This window comes from Piliocolobus tephrosceles, chromosome 2, assembly GCF_002776525.5.
Source record: "Piliocolobus tephrosceles isolate RC106 chromosome 2, ASM277652v3, whole genome shotgun sequence".
NCBI lineage: Eukaryota > Metazoa > Chordata > Mammalia > Primates > Cercopithecidae > Piliocolobus > Piliocolobus tephrosceles.
The window spans coordinates 193,427,833-193,447,049 of record NC_045435.1 but is presented as its reverse complement, the minus strand read 5'-3'; the positions used below and the strand labels follow the sequence as shown (position 1 = coordinate 193,447,049).

The 19,217-nt window shown below is 39.3% G+C and overlaps 1 protein-coding gene and 1 non-coding gene across 5 annotated transcripts in view; both read right to left on the bottom strand.

The window, feature by feature from the left end:
- LMLN (leishmanolysin like peptidase) overlaps nucleotides 1-19,217 on the bottom strand; it is a 79,053-nt gene that overhangs the window by 33,384 nt on the left and 26,452 nt on the right. For all 4 annotated transcript variants that reach the window (XM_023214888.1, XM_023214887.2, XM_023214886.1 and 1 more), the window contains exons 9-12: nucleotides 17,012-17,129; nucleotides 11,463-11,570; nucleotides 8,354-8,430; nucleotides 4,661-4,771 (exon numbers count right to left, since the gene is read on the bottom strand). In XM_023214888.1, coding sequence (XP_023070656.1) covers nucleotides 4,661-4,771; nucleotides 8,354-8,430; nucleotides 11,463-11,570; nucleotides 17,012-17,129 — 414 coding nt within the window. The remainder of the gene's footprint in view (nucleotides 1-4,660; nucleotides 4,772-8,353; nucleotides 8,431-11,462; nucleotides 11,571-17,011; nucleotides 17,130-19,217) is intronic.
- LOC111544401 lies at nucleotides 13,015-13,117 on the bottom strand. The gene has a single exon (XR_002732151.1). It is a non-coding gene; the product is annotated as a U6 spliceosomal RNA (small nuclear RNA).

Below are 19,217 nucleotides of genomic sequence, written 5' to 3'. Positions count from 1 at the left end.
AAGAACAGAAAAATAGGCCAGGCACAGTGGCTCACGACTGTAATCCCAGTACTTTGGGAGGCCGAGGTGGGCATATTGCTAGACCCCAGGAGTTCAAGACTAGCCTGAGCAATACAGTGAAACCCTGTCTATTCAAAAATACAAAAATTTAGCTAGGTGTGGTGGTGTGCGCCTGTAGTCCCAGTTACTCGAAAGGCTGAGGAAAAAGGTTTGCTTTCTTACAATAATGGAATTAAACTAGAAATCAATAACAGAAAGATAGCTGGAACATCTCAAAATAGCTGGAAATTAAACAAAGCACTTTTAAATAATACAGTGGTCAAAGAAGAAATCTTAAGAGAAAGTTAAAAATATTTTGAACTTGAAGTGACACAAGAGTTTTGAATTAAGAGAAAAATATTTTGAACTAAATCAAAATAAAAATAAAGCATGATAAACACCTCATTATATCCTAGGATTTATTACTTCAGAGTATTACATAAATCATGTATTTATTTATTTAGAGATGGGGTCTTACTCTGCTACCCAGGATGAAATGCTGTGGTGTAGTCATAGCTCACTGCAGCCTCGAGCTTCCAGGCTCAAGTGATCCTCCTGCTTCAGCCTCCTGAGTAGCTGGGACTACAGGCATGTGCCACCACACCCACCTCATTTTTGTACATTTTTGTAGAGATGGGCTTTCGCCATATTGTCCAGGCTAGTCTTGAACTCCTGGGCTCAAGCAATCAGCCTGCCTCAGCCTCCCAAAGTGCTAGGATTACAAGCGTGAGCCACCATGTCTGGCCATAAATAATAATTTAAATTAAGCCAATATTAAGTATGACAGGGGAGCCCATTATTTGCTCATTTAGTAATAATTATTATGTATTTAATAACTTTTCTATTATTTTTTAAAACTCTCTTACTGGAAGGATATATCTGTTTTTCAAAATGTGTCAGATTTGAAAAAGATCAAGCTTAACTGACACAATATAATTGTTCTGAGAGCCATACTGATTAATTAAAGGTAAAATAATTGGGGAAAAAAGAGAAAACTCCAGATCTGTATACATCACAAATACAGAAACAAAAATCCACAACAAAATAATAGTCCATAGAATTCAGCAACATATAGAAATAACTATATGCCATGACCAAGTGGGGTTTACTCCAGGAATGCAAAGGTGATTTAATATTTGAAAATCAACCAATGAAATCCACCATATTAACAGGCGAAAAAAATCACATGATTATGCATATCAACTAAAGTAGAAAAAGCATTTGACAGAAGGCAATATCCATTCATGATTAAAGCTTTCAGACACATAGGAATAGAGAGCTACTTTCTCAACATGTATAAAGATAAAGAATATGTATAAAAACACGTATAAAGAACATGTATAAAAATCTGCAGCTAACATTATATTTAATAATGAAAGACTGAATGTTTTCTCCCATGTTTATGGATTGGAAAACTCAACACAGTAAAAATGTCAATTCTCCTCAAATTGACACACAGGGTTAATGCAGCTCCTAGCAAAATCCCTGCAAGTTTTTTGGCAGATACAGACAAGATTATTGTAAAATGTATACGGAAATGCAAAGGAACCAAAACAGCCAGAACAATTTTAAAATAAAGTGGAAAGAATCAGTCTACCCAATTTCAAGACTTACTAAATAATTACAGTAATTAAGGGCTGTGTGTTACTGGTGGAGGCACAGACACGGGGATCACTGGAACAGAACGGAAAACCCAGAAACAGAAACAGATCACCACAAATACACCCAACTGATTGTTTCTGCCAAAGGCACGAAAGCAATTCCATGAAGGAAAGACACAGCCTTTCCAACAAATGGTGCTGAAGCAATTGCCCACCTGTACACAAAGAAACAGACCTTGATCTAAGTCTCCACCTTATACAAAACTTAACTCAAATGAATCATGGACTTAAATGTAAAGTGTAAAACTATAAAACTTTTGAAAAAAAACATAAGAAAACTTTCAAGATCTAGAGCTTGGCAACGACTTCTTAGACTTGACGTCAAAGACACAATAAGAGGACAAACTGATGTTCTGGACTTCGTCAAAACTAAAACCATTTGCCCTACAAAAGCCCCTGTTAAAAGGATAAAAAGACAAGCTATGAACTGGGAGAAAATATTTGCAAACCACATATCTGACAAAGGACTACTACCCAGAATACATGAAGAACTCTCAAAACTCAACAGTAAAAAACAATCCAATTAGAAAATTGGCTTAAGAGATGAAGAGGCTGGGTGTGGTGGCTCACGCCTGTAATCCTAGCACTTTCAGAGGCTGAGGCGGGTGGATCACGAGGTCAGGAGTTCGAGACCAGCCTGGCCAACATGGTAAAACCCCATCTCTACTAAAAATACAAAAATTAGCCAGACATAGTGGCATGTGCCTGTAGTCCCAGTTACTCTGGAGGCTGAGGCAGAAGAATCGCTTGAACCCGGGAGGCAGAGGTTACAGTGAGCCAAGATCGTGCCACTGTACTCCAGCCTAGGCAACAGAGCGAAACTCCATCTCAAAAAAAAAAAAAAAAAGATGAAGAGACAGTTTGCCAAAGAGGACATATAATTAGCGAGTAAGCACATGAAAAGAGGTTCAACATCATTAGACATTAGGGAAACACAAATTAAAACCAAAATAAAATATTACTACACTCCTATCAGAATCGATTAAACAAAAAATTGTGACAACGCCAAATGCTGGCAAACATGTGGAGAAACTGTATCACTTACACGTCACTGCTAGGAATTAAAAAGTTTAGCAGTTTCTTACAAAACTAAACCTGCAATTACTTAATGAGCCAGCAACTGCATTCCTGGCACTTTTTCTGGAAAAATAAAGATGTATGTTCACACACAAACCTGTACATAGATGTTCACAGCAACTTCATTCATAATAGCCCAAAACTGGAAACAATCCAGATGTCCTTCAAAGTGTGAATGTTTAAACCAACTGCGGTATATCACACTGCGAAATATTCACCAGCCACAAAAAGTCAAATTATTGATATATACAACAACCTGGATGAATTTCCAGAGGATTATGCTGAGTAAAAAAAGCCATGCTCAAAAGTTCACATACAATATGAATTCATTCACATAGCATTTTTGCTGTTGTTGTTGTTTTGTCTTTTTTGAGATAGAGCTTCACTTTGTCACCTAGGCTGGAGTACAATTGTGCGATCTCGGCTCACTGCAACCTCTGCCTCCTGGATTCAAGCTGTTCCCTGCCTCAGCCTCCTGATTAGCTGGGGTTACAGGTGCCCGCCACCATGCCTGGCTAATTTTTATATTTTTAGTAGAGATGGGGTTTCACCACGTTGGCCAGGCTGGTCTTGAACTCCTGACCTCAAGTGACCCACCCAGCTCGGCCTCCCAAAGTGCTGGGATTACAGGCGTGAGCCAGCCTGGCCAACACGGCAAAATCCTGTCTCTACTAAAAATACAAAAATTAGCCAGGAGTGGTGGCGCACGCCTATAATGACAGCTATTCAGGAGGCTGAGGCACAAGAATCGCTTGAACCTGGTAGGCAGAGGTGGCAGTGAGCTGAGATTGCGCCACTGCACTCCAGCCTGGGCAACAGAGTGAGACTCTGTCTCAAAAGAAAAAAAAAGAAAAGAAAAATTCGGGGAAAAAAGGATGCTTGCACCTATACTGAACATGGGCACTTTTTTCCTTGTCATTTTTCCCTAAACAATACAGTATAACAACTATTCCCATAGCATTTATATTGTATTATATATTATAAATAACCTAGAGGTAATTTAAAGTATACAGGAGGACATACACAGGTTATATGCAAATACTATTCCATTTTATATAAGGAACTTTTATGTAAGCATCCATGGATTTTGTTATCTGTGGAGTCCTGGAAGTAATCCTCCATGGTTACCAAAGAACAACTGTATTGTATATATGTCTGATACATGTGTGTATTGTATATATGTCTGATATATGTCTTATTGAATATATGTATATGTCTGTATTGTATATATGTATATGTCTGTATTGTATATATGTCTGATACATGTCTGTATTGTATATATGTCTGATATATGTCTTATTGAATATATGTGTATGTATTGTATATAGGTATATGTCTGTATTGTATATATGTCTGTATTGTATATATGTCTGATATATATATTGTATGTATGTATGATATATGTCTATATAGATGATATACAGATAGATGTCAAACTTACTCTGTAATTTTTAAAAGCTTGCTAGGTGATTATGATACACATCTGGATTTGGAAATTCCTATTCAAAAGTGCCTTTTTTTGATACTGAATCAATATTTGCATCTATACTTACAGGTGCATTCTCTGAAGAAAACAACACAAATGACAGAGGAAACAAAAGGTCTGTAAAATATATATATTTATGAGTTATAATAAGCTGAACAGAAATGTTCATGGCTCTGGGCCCCTCACTGTGGATCTCTTTAGTATATGATTAAAAACAATACTTAGCTACTTCTTACAATCTTATTACCAACCATCTACAGGTGGTTTTCTATATATTGTAAAATTGAGCTGCTCAGACTACATTTTGAAAATAGTTAGCATTTTAGGCTTGGGATAAAGCACAAAATCAAGAGAGGAACTGTGTAATCAATGACACTGTGAGGAAATGCATTCTTACTTTTGTCTCTGCTGATCAATCCAGAATTTACAGCTCTTCCTGACAAAGTCACAGCCCATTCCTCGGCCCCAGTCTAACTTCTCAGCCATGCTGTAATTTGCTTTATACCAGCTGTGGAATAAAAACCAAAGCAACTTTTACTGCTGTCCTTTTAAAAACAACTCTAGCACAACAACTGAGAATCTCAACAGCGAGCACCTTAGGACCTTGAGAAAGATTCTGGAGGCCATCACTATAAGTGATGATTCTTCCAGAACAGGGACTGCTACACAGGGATTCGATAACCAGGCTTATGACAAGGTATTAAATACTTTTACATTTTTACATAACAAAACAAAACACGTTTCTATTGTAATTTTCACTTTATTTTACTTTGAGACAGGGTCTTGCTCTGTCACCCAGGCTGGAGTGCAGTGGCACGATCCCGGCTTGCCGGAAGCTCTGCCTCATGGGTTCAGGTGATTCTCCTGCCTCAGCCTCCTGAGTAACTGGGACTACAGGCGCCCGCCACCATGTCTGGCTAATTTTTGCATTTTTAGTAGAGACGGGGTTTCACCATGTTTGCCACACTGGTCTTGAACTCCTGACCTCAGGTGATCCACCCGCCTCGGCCTCCCAAAGTGCTGGGATTACAGGTGTGAGCCACTGTGCCCAGCCTATGTCCAACACTTTTTAAATGTCCTAGCTGGGCGTGGTGACTCACACTTGTAACTCCAGGACTTTGGGAGGCTGAGGTGGTTGGATCATTTCAGGTTGGGAGTTCGAGACCAGCCTGGCCAACATGGTGAGACCCTGTCTCTACTAAAAATACAAAAAGTTAGCCAGGTGTGCAGTGGTGTGTACTTACAGTCTCAGCTACCTGGGAGGCTGAGGTGGCAGGATCGCCTCCGCCCAGGATCATGCCACAGCACTCCAGCCCGGGAAACAGAGTGAGACCTTGTCTCAAAAGAAAAAGTTCTAACAACAGAAAAAAGAAAGTACTGACTGAGTTTCCAGACAAATTTAATCGAAGGCAATCAGTTTGTTTTAGTTTGTATTTATTTTTAGAGACAAGATTAGCTTGCAAAAATTATAAAATTATACAAAATAGTCTCTTACCTGTATGTATTATATTTTGTTCCTTTAGCATTATCAAAACAGTAAATAAAAACATAGGCTCAGGGCTGGGCGCAGTGGCTCACGCCTGTAATCCCAGCACTTAGTGAGGCCAAGGTGGGCGGATCACTTTAGCTCAGGAGTTTGAGACCAGCCTGGGCAACGTGGTGAAACCCCATCTCTATAATAAAAAATGTAATAAAAAACAATAATATTAAAAAAATAGGCTCAAAAGTTGGGGAGATAAGAATTATTCTCTCCACTTATATCACCTTAATACAAAATCAAACAAATATGTAATGTAGCATCTTCCAAAACTTCTCTCCTGTCGAAGAACAAAGCTCTCACTCAGAGAGAAACTGAAAGAGTCGCAGCGCTCCAACGCCAAAATGCCTGCAACTTCTGCAACTACAGTGTGAGTTCCATTCCCAGCTACCTCGGTGTCACAGCAGGGTCAAACTGTCCGGACAGTGACAGTGCCCCTAGCGCTGTCCACTAACAATTATTTTAGCAGGTGCTCAGGCTCAGAAGCCCTTAGCCCTATGAATAAAGTGTAGAGTAAGTAGACTCCTTTGTGAAGGTGCATGTTGGTGAGTGCAGAATATCCTATCAGTGCTGTTATTCCATCACCAGGTGGGCACTCCAGCTACACACCATGAGACCCTCTTGATAACCGTTTCTTTGCAGCTCTTTCTGTATTAGCAGTCAACAGTTATTAAGCATTTGTCACATGGTAAGCACCTTGTTAAATGAAGGCTACAGTAGTAAACACATAAACAGAAACTGCTCTCATGAAGATCATGATCTAGTAGGGAAGACAGATATTAAAACAAAACATTTGAAGTGTGATGAGTATTCCAAAGGAGAAGTATATGATGCTAACAGGGAACATAGTAACAGAAAAACCTAAGTTAGTATGAAGAATTCGGAAAGGTTTTTCTGAGGAAGCAACTTTAGCTAAACTCAGAAGAATGAGCACTAGTGAGGCAGTAGAGGGGGCTTTAGAAACAGGGGTTTCTGAGTAGTATTAGTGAGTTGTGAAATCCACTTAGCAGATCTTGATTAACATTTCTTTCTCTCTCTTTAAAAACTCAATACGATAAAGGACTGCACTGAGGTAGCAAAAGTAAGTCTTGTTTCATGAGTCTTTAGCTCGGTTTTTTATATAATGCTCATACATAGTTGGCAGTTACAGTGTGCCAAGCACTGTACAAAAGGGCTTTACAAATATTAACTCATTTAAGTCTCATAAAACTCAATGAGATATGCTGGGCACGGTGGCTCATGCCTATAATCCCAGCACTGTGGGTGGATCACCCGAGGTCAGGAGTTCGAGACCAGCCTGGCCAACATGGTGAAACCCATCTATATTAAAAATATAAAAATTAGCCAGGTGTGGTGGCGCGCACCTGTAGTCCCAGCTACTCAGGAGGCTGAGGCAGGAGAATCGCTTGACCCTGAGAGGTGGAGGTTGTAGTGAGCCAAGATCACATCACTGCACTCCAGCCTGGGTGACAGAGCAAGACTCCGTCTCAAAAAATAATAATAATAACCTCTATATGTTTAAATCCTTACACTTCTTTGACCTCTCAACAGTGAAGGTAGTGTCAACAATTTTCATGGTTTTAATGGCACCTCTGCCATTAATTTTCAAATTTGATTCAATTTTCTAATTTTCTCTCAGACTGTCTTAGAAAGAGTAAGAGGTAACAACGCTTCTACTAAAGCAGCTTTAATTTTTTTTGATATGTAGGGGTTGTATAAAAGATTTCATTTAAAAACAGTATTTCTGCCAGGCATGGTGGCTCATTCCTGTAATCCCAGCACTTTGGGAGGCCAAGGCAGGAGGCTTGCTTGAGCCCAGGAGTTTGGGACCAGCCTGGGCAATATAGTGAGACCTTGTCTCTACTTAAAAAAATAAACTAAACAGTATTTCATGGCTTCACCTGAAAGTTCTACTGTTTTATTAAAAAAAAAAAAAAGTAATTTAAAAATTATTTAGTCTTTCCTTGATACTGGCTCAGCCTCTGCTTATTCGAAAACAAATAATATCAGGGATTTTGTCCTAATTATTACTATGTCTCGGAGCCTCAAACATTTACTGTGGCCAGGTGAGGTGGCTCAGGCCTGTAATGTAATCCCAGCACTTTGGGAGAGGTCAAGGTGGGTGGATCATTTGAGCCCAGAAGTTTGTGAACAACCTGGGCAACATGACAAAACCCCATCTCTATTCAAAATACAAAAAATTAGCCAGGCACAGTGGCACGTGCCTGTAGTCCCAGCTACTCAGGACGCTGAGGTGGGAGGGTTGCTTGAGCCCGGGAAGTCCAGGATTAGTAAGTCCACATTGCCACTGCACTCCACCCTGTGCAACACGAGCGAGACCCTATTTTAAAACAAACAACCAACAGAAGGATTTATTGAATGAATGAATGAATGGAGTTGGTATGAATAACAGACAGCTAACTGTACAAGATTCAAATAATTAATAAGTATCTTTTGCTTCAGCATAAAATGTCAGCATTTTCTTAAGCTATGAGCTCAGTATTAATTTCATTTTAATAAACAATTCATATCCTATTGTCACAGCTGTCTTACCCAGTGTCCTCCATTAATGCCAGAGTGATCCGAGAGAGTACTCGATTCTGAGTGTGAGAACCAGTCATCGCTTCGTTCTGAAAATCACCAACAGAGTTTAACTGGAAAATGAGATTCTCTGCAACTCCTAATATTTTCTGTAATTCCTCTGACATATATATTTAAAATGTTTCACCTGTGAGGGGCTGACAAGACATTCATTTAAAAGTGGCGAAATACATAAACCTTTAAAATGACTAGACTGAACCTTGAAGTGAAATCTACTTTCTGCCCAAAGTGTTTCCACTGTGTACGATTCCCTTGGAATGGCAGGCAACTCGCATTTAGAACTCTGTGATGAATGAAGATAAATCTATATGGAAACAGAAATACTACAGAAATAGTATACGCTCCAGGTAAAGCAAAGTGGGTGAATGAGGCAAATGCACAGATAATTTGGGGTCAGGAAGAACAGCTGTCTGAATTACACTGAAAATGTTTTCATAACCTTCAACTCTGTGATCACAGAAACGTGCTAACATGAAAACAAGTGTGACAGAGTCACGGGGTAAACGGACTTCCTTGAAAGGTCTAAAACATCATCAAGCTCTACCATCTACCCAATATTTTAATTCATATCATACAATTCCTATCAGAAGGTCACCTAATGATGAGGACTTTACTGCCTCTGATGGAGCTTATTTCATCTTCGGACACTTCTGAGTATTCTTTAAATCTTTCCATTGCACACCAGATGGCCATCTCAAGCACTGTGATACCATGCTTTAAAAAAAAAAAAATAGTTCAAGGACACAAAATTGATTTGAGAGAAGTTAATGTAATTACTACTCTCAGAGCTTCTGCTGAAAGGCACAAACTTTCATTTCTGGCCAATCTACAGCTTTCTTAAGGGAGTCACTTGAGAAAATTTCTTAAGGAAAAAAAAAAGCCAAACTTCCCATGGAAGGAATAAATATACGTGTCTTCCGTAAGTTTCCATCATTGTTACTGTGACAGTAATGACAAGCATTCATTTCATTCCTTCCATAATTTTATTAACTTTAGGCATGATGTATATAAGCTGCAACTATCTATTTAAGCAGATCTCTAAAACTAAAAAGATACTGGTTCTTCTTTGGACATGATCCTTCTCAGCCAGGCTGGTCCTCCCATCTGTCTGTGGGGGTCTTGAGCTGCACGGGGACGGGGAGAGGCACAGATGACAGCCCCTCCACTGACATGTGGAGCACAAGAGGAACGCCTGGCTCTGCCGTGCTGGCGGGCTGTGTGTTCCTTCTAATATCCTTCTCTAAGGGAATCTTTTCTCAACATGGCTTGATTAGGTCCTGTGGGTTTGACTGCTTAGTTGAATCTAAAAACACCAACTGAAACCCCATCCTGGGGTATCACAGATATAAATAAGTTGCTCATTACATTTTCGAAAATACAAAATTTAAACCATAGTTGTTCATTAACACAGAACTGTTATGCTACATTCATATAGAAAAAATGAGTAGATCCAAGAATACAGTTTATTCTGTGAAAGTATGTGTTTCCGCAGTGTGAATGAGCTCATGTGAAATTAGTAAATAAGGGAATGGCATCAGTATAACATGGAATCACGTTGGTTCATTGATTTTCCCTGCATGTGACTATTTTGTGATGAAGCCTAAATACAAAGTATACTAAGAGAGCCAAACACAGCAATACAAAAATGCTGTACTGTGTACAATGTGTTGCTCGGTGTAGCCAGCGCCTCTGCATGCAAATGTTTACTGTATGGTTCTCACAAGTCTATGTACATTTTACCCCATCCTCAATACTCAGATTTACAATCCCCCATGCAGCTACCATGGGTTATTATTACTGCTGATGCTGAAGGTAAAATGCTAGAGTAGCCAGGCGCGGAGGTGCACGCCTGTAACCCCACGCTTCGGGCCGCCGAAGCTGAAGGTAAAGAAATGCTAGAGCGGCCAGGCGCGGAGGTGCACGCCTGTAACCCCACGCTTCGGGCCGCCGATGCAGAAGGTAAAGAAATGCTAGAGCGGCCAGGCGCGGAGGTGCACGCCTGTGACCCCACACTGCGGGCCGCTGAGGCGGGTGAACTGCTTGAGTCCATGAGTTTGAGTTAAGCCTGGGCAACATGGTGAAACCATCTCTACTGAAAGTACAAAAAGAAAATCAGCTGGGTGTGGTGGCACATGCCTATATTCCTAGCCACACAGGAGGCTGAGGTGGGAGAACCATTTGAGCCCAGGAGGTTGAGGCTGCAGTGAACTGAAATCATGCCACTGTACTCTAGCCTGGGCAAGTGAAGTAAGACAGAAAGAAAGAGAAGAAAGGAAAGAAAAAAGAAAAGGAAAAGGAAAGAAAGGAGAAGGAAGGAAGGAAGGAAGGAGGGAGGAAGGGAGGGAGGGAGGGAGGGAAGGAAGAGAGAAAGAAAGAGAGAGAGACACACAGACTAGAGCAGGCTGGGTGCAGTGGTGTGTGCCTGTGGTCCCAGCTACTTGGGAAGCTGAGGCAGGAGGACTGCTTGAACCCAAAAGAGTTCGAGGCCGTAGTGTGCCATGATCATGCATGTGAACAGCTGCAGCACTCCAGTCTGGATGACACAGTGAGGCCCTGTCTCTAAAAAATATAAAAATTTTAATAAAAAAAACTAGAGTAGATACAAGACTTCATTTATTGAAAATCTAATGTCTTTTTAAAACTGAGCTCAGAGTTCTGCATGACTTATTTGTTGCTGTTATTGATCTGTTTACTTGTTTTTCCTACAAGTCTTGTTATTTTTCATGTCCAATTTTGAAGAAAAAGGTTTTTCAGGAAAGCATACATCGCATTATAGCAGAAGCACCTATAGTGCCTTGGAAAAAGTGAAAAAGTTGCATAAATATGTGAACCCATTAAAAAATAAACAATTCTGCGTGTGTTTGCACATACATACATAACATTTATGAAAGTATATACAAAAAATGTAAAGAGTGATTATATCTGGAAAGTGCATCTGGAGAGCTGAAGGGGTAAAGGGACCTAAACATTTTTCAGTTTATAACCTGTTTGAATAACTTTTACCATAATTATGAATTATTTTCATTAAATAAAGTCCAGTAAAATTTAAAAACAAACTGACCTCTAATAACCTTTTTTCCCAGTGGTTGAGCTCAGTACCCATACCACCTTGATTTTCAAGCTCCATTCCCTCCAGAACTGGACAATCAAAATGTTTTCGTGCTTCCTCCTAAGAACCAGAAAAAAAATCAGAAACAAATATGGTACAAAAGCACTGTAAGATAGTGGCAAACTTTTCATCACATGAATATAATAAGTTAACATTAGAGACTTACTTCATTGAGAAAAGAGAATTTCCTTTTAAAATATGGTTTTTAATATAATTAAACATTTTGATGCGGTCACACTCTTCTTTGCTAGGAAATTACTACTTCTTTTAGCATCTTTTCTTCTCTCTGAAGATTTTCACTTTTGTACCATATAGTTAAAAAATGTTATAGACTAGGATGATTGACAGTTGTAACTCATGTCAATAACAATTTAAAATTTTTTATTTTAAATCGACAAGTTATAACTATATATTTATGGAGTATAGAGTGATGTTATGATTTATGAATACAATTGAAATAATTACATCGAGCTAATACAGCCATCATTTCAAATACTTATTTTTTGTGAGAACATTTTAAATTTACTCTCAGTAATTTAAAACTGTGCAATACACTATTATTAACCATATTCACCACGCTGTGCAATAGATCTCAAAAAAAAAGAAAAAAAAAGTGTTACTCCCGTCTGTGATTTTGCACCCTTTAGCCATCACCATTTTCCCCACCCCAGCCTCCATAACCACTACCCTCTGCTTCGGAGTTCAATAGTTTTAGATGTCACATGTGAAATGTGAAAACATTAGGTATTTGTCTTTCTGTTCCTTTTTAGCACCATGTTCTTCAGTTTCACCCATGTTGTTACAAATGACAAAATTTCCCGCCTTTTTAAGGCTGAATACATTGTGTTAGTGCTGTCAACTTCCTGTGCAGTCCGCCGATATCTGTATGACTTGATTTCTCCATAACTTAACTATTAATAGCCTTCTGTGGACTAGAAGCCTCACCAATACCTGCACAGTCAGTTCACACATATATTGTATATTTTATGTATTATGTACTGTATTCTTACAATAAAGCTAGAGAAAATAAAATGAACATATTCACTATTCATTGAGTGGAGTCGGTCCCCATAAAGGTTTTCATCCTCGTCTTCACGTTGAGGAGGATGAAGAGGAGGGGTTGGTCCTGCCGTCTAAGGGGTGGCAGAGGTGGCAGAAAGTCCACAAATAAGTGGACCTCAGCAGCTCCAACCTATGTTGTTCAAGGGTCAATTGTCTATAACACACTTTCTTTAGCCATTCATCTGCTGATGGACACTTAGGCTGATTCCGTAATGGGGCTACTGTAAATAGTGCTGCACTGAACACAGGAGTGCAAACATCTCTTCGACAAACTGGTTTCAAATCTTTTGTATAAATATGGAACAAGGATTGTTGGATCATATGGTAATTCTATTTTTAGTTTTTTGAAGAACTTCCAGCTTTCTGTAATGGCTGTACTAATTTATACTATCTCCACATCCTCACCAACACTTCTTATCTTTTGTTTCTTTTCTTTTCTTTTTAAAACATGGAATACTTTATGAATTTGCATGTCATCCTTGCACTGCGGCCACGCTAATCTTCTCTGTATCATTCCAATTTTAGTTTTTGTGCTGCCAAAGCAAGTCCTCTTTTGTCTTTTTGATAACAGTCATTTGACAGGCATAAAATGACATCTCATTGTGCTTTTAACTTTCATTTCCCTAAGGATTAGTAATGTTGAGCATTTTTTCATGTACCTGCTCACAATTTGCATGTCTTCTTTTGAGAAATGTCTATTCACGTCCTTGGCCCATTGTTTAAATGGGCTATTCTTACACAGTTGTTTGCATTTCTTGTATATTAACGCCTTTTCTAATGTATGGCTTGCAAATATTTTCTCTCAATTTCTAGGTTGTCTCTTCACATTTTTGTTTCCTTTGCCGTGCAGAGGCTTCTTTGTTTGATGTAATTCCATTTGTCCACTTTTATTTTTGTTGCCTGTACTTTTAGAGTCCAATCAAAAAACTCATTGCCCAAACCAATGTCATGTAGTCATCCCCTTATGTTTTCTTCCACTAGTTTTACAGTTTCTGGTCTTAAGTTTATTTAATACATTTGGAGTTGGTTTTTGTATATGGTGTGAGATAAAGGTCAAATTTCATTTTTCTGCATATGGATATCCAGTTTTCCCTACACCATTTATTGAAGAGACCTTTTCCCATTGTATATTCTTAGCACCTTTATTAAACATCAATTAACCATAATTGGTTAATCATAATCAAGTCAATAATCATAACGTATTCTGTTCCATTCATCAATGTGCCTATTTTTATGCCAGAACCCTAACATTTTAATTGCCATCCCTTTGCAGTACAGTCTGAAATACTGCGAAGCTGGAGACATCACACTGCCTGAACAGCTTTGTTCTTTTTGCTCGCGATTGCTTTGGTTGTTTTTTTTTTTCTTTTTGGTGTTTTGGGGTTCCATATGAATTTGAGGAGTTTTTTTCTACTTCTGTGAAAAATGACATTGGAATTTTGATAGGGATAGCGCTGAACCTGTAGACTGTTTTGGGTAGCATGGACATTTTAACAATACTAATTCTTCTACTCCATGAACACAGGATACCTTTATATTTATTGTGTCAATTTATTTCATCTAGTTTTCAGTGTACAAGTCTTTTACTTCCCCGGTTAAATTTATTCCTAAGAATTCTGTTTTTTGGGGGGGTGGGGTAGCTATGGTAAATGAGATTGTTTTCTTGATTTCTTTTTCAGGTAGTTTTCTGTTAGTATATAGAAAACTACTAATTTTTGTGTGTTGATTTTGTATCCTGCAACTTTTACTATATTTATTAATCCTCACAATTTTTTGATGGAGTCTCTAGGGTCTTCTATATATAAGATCACGTCATCAGCAAACAGCAACTATTTCACTTTTTCCAGCCCTATTTGGATGCCTTTTATTTATTTCTATGGCCTGACTGCTCTTGCAATGACTTCCAATACTATGTAGAAGTGGTAAGAATGTTCCAGATCTTGGAGGAAAGGCTTTCCATTTTTCACTAATAAGTATAAGGTTTGTTGTGGGTGTCTCTTATATGGCCTTTAGTATGCTGAGGTACCTTCCTTTTGGACCTACTTTGGTTAGTTTTTAATCATAAAAAGATGCTGAATTTTGTGAAATGATTTTTTTGCATCTATTGAGATGATCATATGGTTTTTGTCCTTCATTCTGTCAGTTACTGATTTGCTATGTTCAGCCGTCCTTGCATGCTGGGGATAAATTTCACTCGATCATGATGGATGACCTATTTAACGTGTTGTAGAATTCAGCTTGTTAATATCTTGTTGCAAAATTTTTGTATTTATGCTCATCAAGAATATTAGCCTGTAATTTTCTTTTCTTACGGCCTTGTCTAAATTTGTTATTAGAGTATTGCTGCCCCGGTAAAAAGAGTCTGGAAGTAATCCCTCCTTCTCAATTTTTTGGAAAAGTTTGAGAAGGACTGGATTATTAGTTCTTCTTTAAACATTTGGTGAAATTCAGCAGTGAACTTGGTCCTGGGCTTCTCTTTGATGGCAGACTTTTATTACTGATTCAATCTCATTACTCATTATTGGTCTGTTCAGACTTTTTATTTCTTCATGATTCAGTCTTCGTAAGTTGTATTTGTCTAGGAATTTGTTCATTTATTCTAGGTTATACAGTTTGTTGGTATATGATTGTTTATAATAGTCTCTCATGATCCTTTGTGTTTCTGTGGTTTCAGCTGTAATGTCTCCTCTTTCACTTCTTATGTCATTTCCATCTTCTTAGTCTAACTAAAGGTTTGTCACTTTTAACTGTTCAAAAAATCTATTCTGGCCAGGCACAGTGGCTCACGCCTGTAATCCCAGCACTTCAGGAGGCTGAGGCGGACAGATCACCTGAGGTCACCAGTGCTCCCTCTGTTGTGATACATCTTAGGATTAGTGGTACTATTTCTATAATGACTGATCATTTGGAGTCTGTATTAGTCAAGGTTCTCCAGAGAAACAGAACCAATAGTATGTGTGTATATATCTACATATATGTACACACAGAGAAAGAATGAATATGAGATGAGGGGAGGATGAAATTTCCCTTTTTTTTTTTTTGAGACAGAGTCTCACCCTGACCAACATGGTAAAACCCCGTCTCTACTAAAAATACAAAAATTAGCCAGGCATGGTGGCGGGCGCCTGTAATTCCAGCTACTCGGGAGGCTGAGGCAGGAGAATCACTTGAACCCAGGAGGCAGAGGTTGCAGTGAGCCGAGCTCGTGCCACTGCACTCCAGCCTGGGTGACAAGAGGGAAACTGTCTCAAAAAAAAAAAAAAAAAAAGTTGCTCAGTAGAATAAAACCTTGCTCACTGGGTTCTATCTGTCCTTTAGTTAGAGATTTCCAGAGATGGGAAATAGCCCAAGAGTAGTGCAAAACTTTGTAAGTCAGAGAGCTGTACAAAGTCAAGGAAAAGGGGAAAGGAGAATAGCCATGGTACCCAAATATTTGGCCCAGATATTCTGGATGTTTCTGTGAAGGTGTTTTCTTGAATGAGAGTAACATTGCAATCCATGGAATCTGAAGAAAACATCACCTTCCATAATGTGGGTAGGCCTCATCCAACCAGGCGAAGGTCGGAGGAGAACAAAGACCCACCTCCCCTGAACAAGAAGTCATTCTGCCTTTGGACTCCAAGGGCAACCCTCCCCTGAGTCTCCAGCCTGCTGGCCTATCCCATCAGATTTGAACTCACCAAGCTTCCACAGTCAGGTGAGCCAAATCCTTGAAAGTCATCTCTTGGCCAAGTGTGGTGACTCATGCCTGTAACCCCAGCACTTTAGGAGGCTGAGGCAGGAGGACTACTTGAGCCCAGGAGATCGAGACCAGCCTGGGCAACATAGTGAGACCTCATCACTACAAAAAAATAAACAAAATTAGCTGCGCATGGTGGTGTGTGCCTGTAGTCTCAACCACTCGGGAGGCAGAAGTTGGAGGATCACTTTGGCACAGGAGACAGAGGTTGCAGTGAGCCGAAACCACTACACTCCAGCCTGGGTGACAGAGTGAGACCCTGTCTCAAAAAAAAAAAAAAAAAGAAAAGAAGAAATCTCTCCCTCCCCTCCTCTCTCATATTCTTTCTCTGTGATACACATATGGGATACACACACGTCCTATTGGTTCTGTTTCTCTGGAGAGCCTTGACTAATACAGACACCAAAGAAAATGATCAGTCATTATAGAAATAGTGCCAGTGATCCTAAGAGGCATCACAACAGAGGAGGCACTGGCCTAAAGCACTGGGTGGGATAGGAGCCGTGAGAACCATTGACAAGTTTCCATTTCCTCAGATTTCTCGTGGCCCGTAGCTTTATTGCACAGCCTTTATATGACTTTGCCTACTATAGGCTCTAAAATATTATAAGTTCTTAAACAATAATGATGAGTAAAGGAAGGACCACAATAAAAGAAAAGAACAGATGGCTCATGAGACGTGAAGTTTGGTAATACTTACAACGACACGAGGTGTTACCAGGAGATACACAGTGTGATGAACTATCTTATTATCTCGAATATCCCATAATCTCTCCACTTTCCGAACTACTTTATCACTCCATTGATATAATCCAAGACTGTAATTATAGAATTAAAATACAATTATTATTGAAAATTCACCATTTTAAATGTAAAAATATTTACATTTACTGTAAAAAGTCTTTATAAATATCAATATGAAATTAAAATATTTGAGAACCTCCTATGTACCAAGTCCAAACAAAGTACTTGATACATTTTTTTAAATTTAATTTTTTGGTTGGGTGCAGTGGCTCACACCATAACCCCAGTACCTCAGCAGGCCGAGGTGGGAAGATTACTTGAGCCCAGGAGTTTGATACCAGCCTAGGCAACACAGGAAGACCTTGTCTCTACAAAAAATTTTAAAATTAGCTGGGCGCAGTAGTGCAGGCCTGTGGTCCCAGCTACACAGGAGGCTGAGGCCGGAGAATCACTTGAGCCCAGGAGGTTGACACTGTAGTGAGCCATGTTCATGACACTGCACTCCAGATGGGGTGACAGAGCAAGACCCTGTCTCAAAAACAAAATAAATACAATAAAATAAAATTATCCAGGCATAGTAGTGTATGCCTGTAGTCCCAGGTACTCACAAGGCTGAGGCAAGAGGATCACTTGAGCTCAGGAGTTCAAGGCTGCAGTGAGCTATGTTCATATGGCCACACTCCAGCCTGGGTGACAGAATGAAATCCAGTCCAAAACATTTTTTTTAATTTATTTTTTATTTTTTGTTGAGACAAGGTCTGCTATGTTGCCAAAGCTGGCCTCGAATTCCTGGCCTCAAGCCATCTTTCCACCTCAGCCATTCAAAGCTCTGGGATTACAGGTGTGAGCCACTGGGCCTAGCCTTGATAAGTATTTTCAAATTTCATCTTTTCAACAACCCTATGAGATTTTCATCACTATTCTGCAGATAAAGAGACAAAAGTTCAGGGAGATGAAGTAACTTGTTCAAGTTCACATAGCTAGCACTTGGCTAAGATGACAATGAATTACTTCCTTTTGACAAGCGTACAGGATAAAATGAAAGCAAGTTCACAGATATCCAAGGACATAAGGAAACATAACCAACAAAATGCCATGTTAATTTAGTGGGAAAGTAGAATGTATCTAATACCTGTGCTGTGAAGCTGATTATTCATGTAGGAAAAAAAGGTTAAATCCCTTTTTCACCACATACAAAAATAAATTCCAGAAAGATATAAGCAAAAATGACAGAGTAAAAATCTCTCAAATTTCTCTCCTCTATGAAAGCAATAAGAAAACTACCCAAATTGGTGAAATCAACTTTTTAAACTTTGGAAATTAATCAAAGATTTATAGCAATGCAGAAAGCATTTATTCATGAAAAATGGATGAATCTCTGTAGAAACAGGAGCAGTGCGGTGCGTTTCCATGTCCTCTCTCCAGCTTTGGGGCAGCCTTGAAAACCGACAGCCCACACTCACGGTGAAAACAAGTAACCTGACAGCCACTGTAGCAGGCAGAACAGGGTTAATTGGGAAAATGAATTTAAAAACATGCTCTAACTATACATCTACAAGAGATATAGTTTAGACTAAAGAACACAAATAGCTGGAAAGTAAAAGGATAAAAAGATATACTACATAGGCCAGGCGCAGTGGCTCACACCTGTAATCCCAGCACTTTGGGAGGCCAAGATGGGCAAATCACTAGAGGTCAGGAGTATGAGACCAAACCTGGAAAACATGGTGAAATTCCGTCTCTACTAAAAACACAAAAATTAGCCAGGTGTGGTGGCACATGCCTATAATCCCAGCTACTCAGGAGGCTGAGGCAGGAGAATCACTTGAACCTGGGAAGTGGAGGTTACAGTGAGCCGAGATCATGCCACTGCACTCCAGCCTGGGTAACAGAGTGAGACTCCGTCTCAAAAAATAATAATAAAATAAATTTAAAATAAAAATAAAAAACTAGATGAGCATGGTGGCACACTCCTGTAGTCCCAGCTACTCAGGAGGCTGAGGTGGGAAGATCACCTGAGCCTGGGAAGATCAACACTGCAGTAAGCCATGATCGTGACTGTGCCACTGCACTGAGCCGGGGCAACAGAGTGAGACCCTCCCTGTCTCAAAAAAACAAAAAAAAAAAGGTTAAATCCAGCATATAGATATAACAATTATAAA